This window comes from Anoplophora glabripennis, unplaced genomic scaffold (assembly GCF_000390285.2).
Source record: "Anoplophora glabripennis isolate ALB-LARVAE unplaced genomic scaffold, Agla_2.0 scaffold1893, whole genome shotgun sequence".
NCBI classification, from domain to species: domain Eukaryota; kingdom Metazoa; phylum Arthropoda; class Insecta; order Coleoptera; family Cerambycidae; genus Anoplophora; species Anoplophora glabripennis.
Window position 1 is genome coordinate 23,232 of NW_019418009.1, and position 1,950 is coordinate 25,181.

Here is a 1,950-nt window from a genome sequence, read left to right on the forward strand (position 1 = left end):
TACTTCTCGTCTGGGTTCTGTTTCTCACCTAGAAATTCTCAAGAAATATATCAAGATTAGACTGGAAATTAAAACTGAAATTTCACGCTTTTTTATGCGCTATCAAGCAGGTAGATGTTACAACCAACCAGTTGGCAAGAATACCCTTTCTATACTTCCTAATAAGATTGCACAGTTTTTGAAACTAGAACATCCTGAAACATATAAAGGCCATCCATTCCGAAGAACATCGGCAACGTTACTGGCTAATACAGGAGTTGATGTATTAGTAATCAAGAGACATGGTGGGTAGAAATCAGCCACAATTGCAGAAAGTTATGTTGCTGACAGTTTAAGTAACAAAAATGAAATAGCCAACAGGATTTTTTACAATGGCACTTCAACTCCAGGTTATAGTAGCATAGTGGGAGCAGATAAAAGGTATATTTACCTTAACTGGCCAATTTTAACATTTCATGTCATGAAATAATATGTATTGGTGTACAGACAATTCAACAATTGGTGTTTCGAAATAAGGGAAGAATCTTGGAAGAAAATGGCTTTTGTTGGTGTCGTTTAACATGTACATTGGAATTGATAGTCACACATGTTTTGTCATTTAAATTACAGATTTGTTCTCTTCAGTAATTAGATTGTATCAAAAAATACTATTACTTTGAAGTCAAATTTGTTATTTTCTTTCCAAATTTAAAATATTAGATTTCGTTCCATTTTTGGATTTTTTTATTTATGTTTATAACTACCATATTTACTGCTAATGCACGTACTTCTCTACATTTAGTGTTATTTTTTTAATAAATATCTTTTTGTTACTTTCTATAGTCTGTTACAATTGCACCTTGACATTTTACAAATGAGCTCGATGTCATTTGTAACAATTGCCAGTACTAGTCAGTATAAACTCTTTTAACAAACTTCTTTCACTTAACTGTATGCTCTCAGATGATTAGTGTCGTTTCTGTTGCAATATATACCCTTAATTAAACAATGAAACAAGAATCAGAAATAAAATGGGATGAAACCTTCAGAATTTCGTACCTGTCAGGTTCATAGTCTTTATCCACCTCCCTGTAGGCTGCTGTGGGCACAAATGTCTTCACTGTTTCGCCAAATCCTCTCTCCTGAAGGTGCCTCACTTGTTCTGACGACAGCTGGGTATATCCCGGGGTTTGGGTGACGGGTTGGGGGATACAATGCACCAGACTTATCGCCAGACACGACGTTATCACAAAGAGCTTCATACTGAAAACAAAATAGACAACTTTAAGATTTCTTTTTCATAAATGAATCGGGATAAGTATTATTTTTAACTTCGGAAGGGTTTTGTTTTTTTATTATAAACGCTATTATCATGGAAGTAGATCCTAGACTTAATCAACAATTCCCTTTTTTTTTAACTGATCTTAAGTCGCGTTCAATATCTGAACGTCAAAGCTCTTCCGCAGTAACCAAAAAGGAACCGTTAATGTTATTCTTTTGAAAATACACCGCTGTGTGACGTGTCACGTGCACACATGGGCATTACGGGAATTAATTTAGCCTGCAACTACTGCATTTGGAATATTAAAAAACGATATAAACTTTCCAAATGGAAATATTTCTAGGAAAACGAAAGACGCTGTTGAATATTTTGTTACAAAGACGACTTACGTAATCTGGTGCGCTACGCTTTGAAATATCCGAAACTTGAATAAAACAAAAACCGAGAACGCCAGTTCAAAGTTGATGTGACTTGATAAACTTATTGGTACACTTTTTTCTTACACTCTTCAGCAACGAGTTGAGTTGAGTTCAATGATAATGTTTCCCTAGTAATGTTTTTTTTTAATATTTTTCTTTTAAAATCTACAGAAAAAATAAATTTTATACACGACGATGAAATATATTCTCGTCTAGTACAACAAATAACTGTTATCGCAAGTGTCAAAATTTGAAACCACATTTTTCGAC

General features: G+C 33.9%; 1 protein-coding gene across 1 annotated transcript in view; it reads right to left on the reverse strand.

Annotated features, from left to right (window-relative positions):
- LOC111692554 overlaps positions 1-1,242 on the reverse strand; it is a gene marked incomplete at its 5' end in the record, with an annotated part of 9,894 nt that extends 8,652 nt beyond the window's left edge. The window contains one exon of the mRNA XM_023456607.1: positions 1,039-1,242. Within this exon, the coding sequence (XP_023312375.1) occupies positions 1,039-1,242 (204 nt within the window). The remainder of the gene's footprint in view (positions 1-1,038) is intronic.
- Between the last annotated feature and the right edge of the window lie 708 nt (positions 1,243-1,950).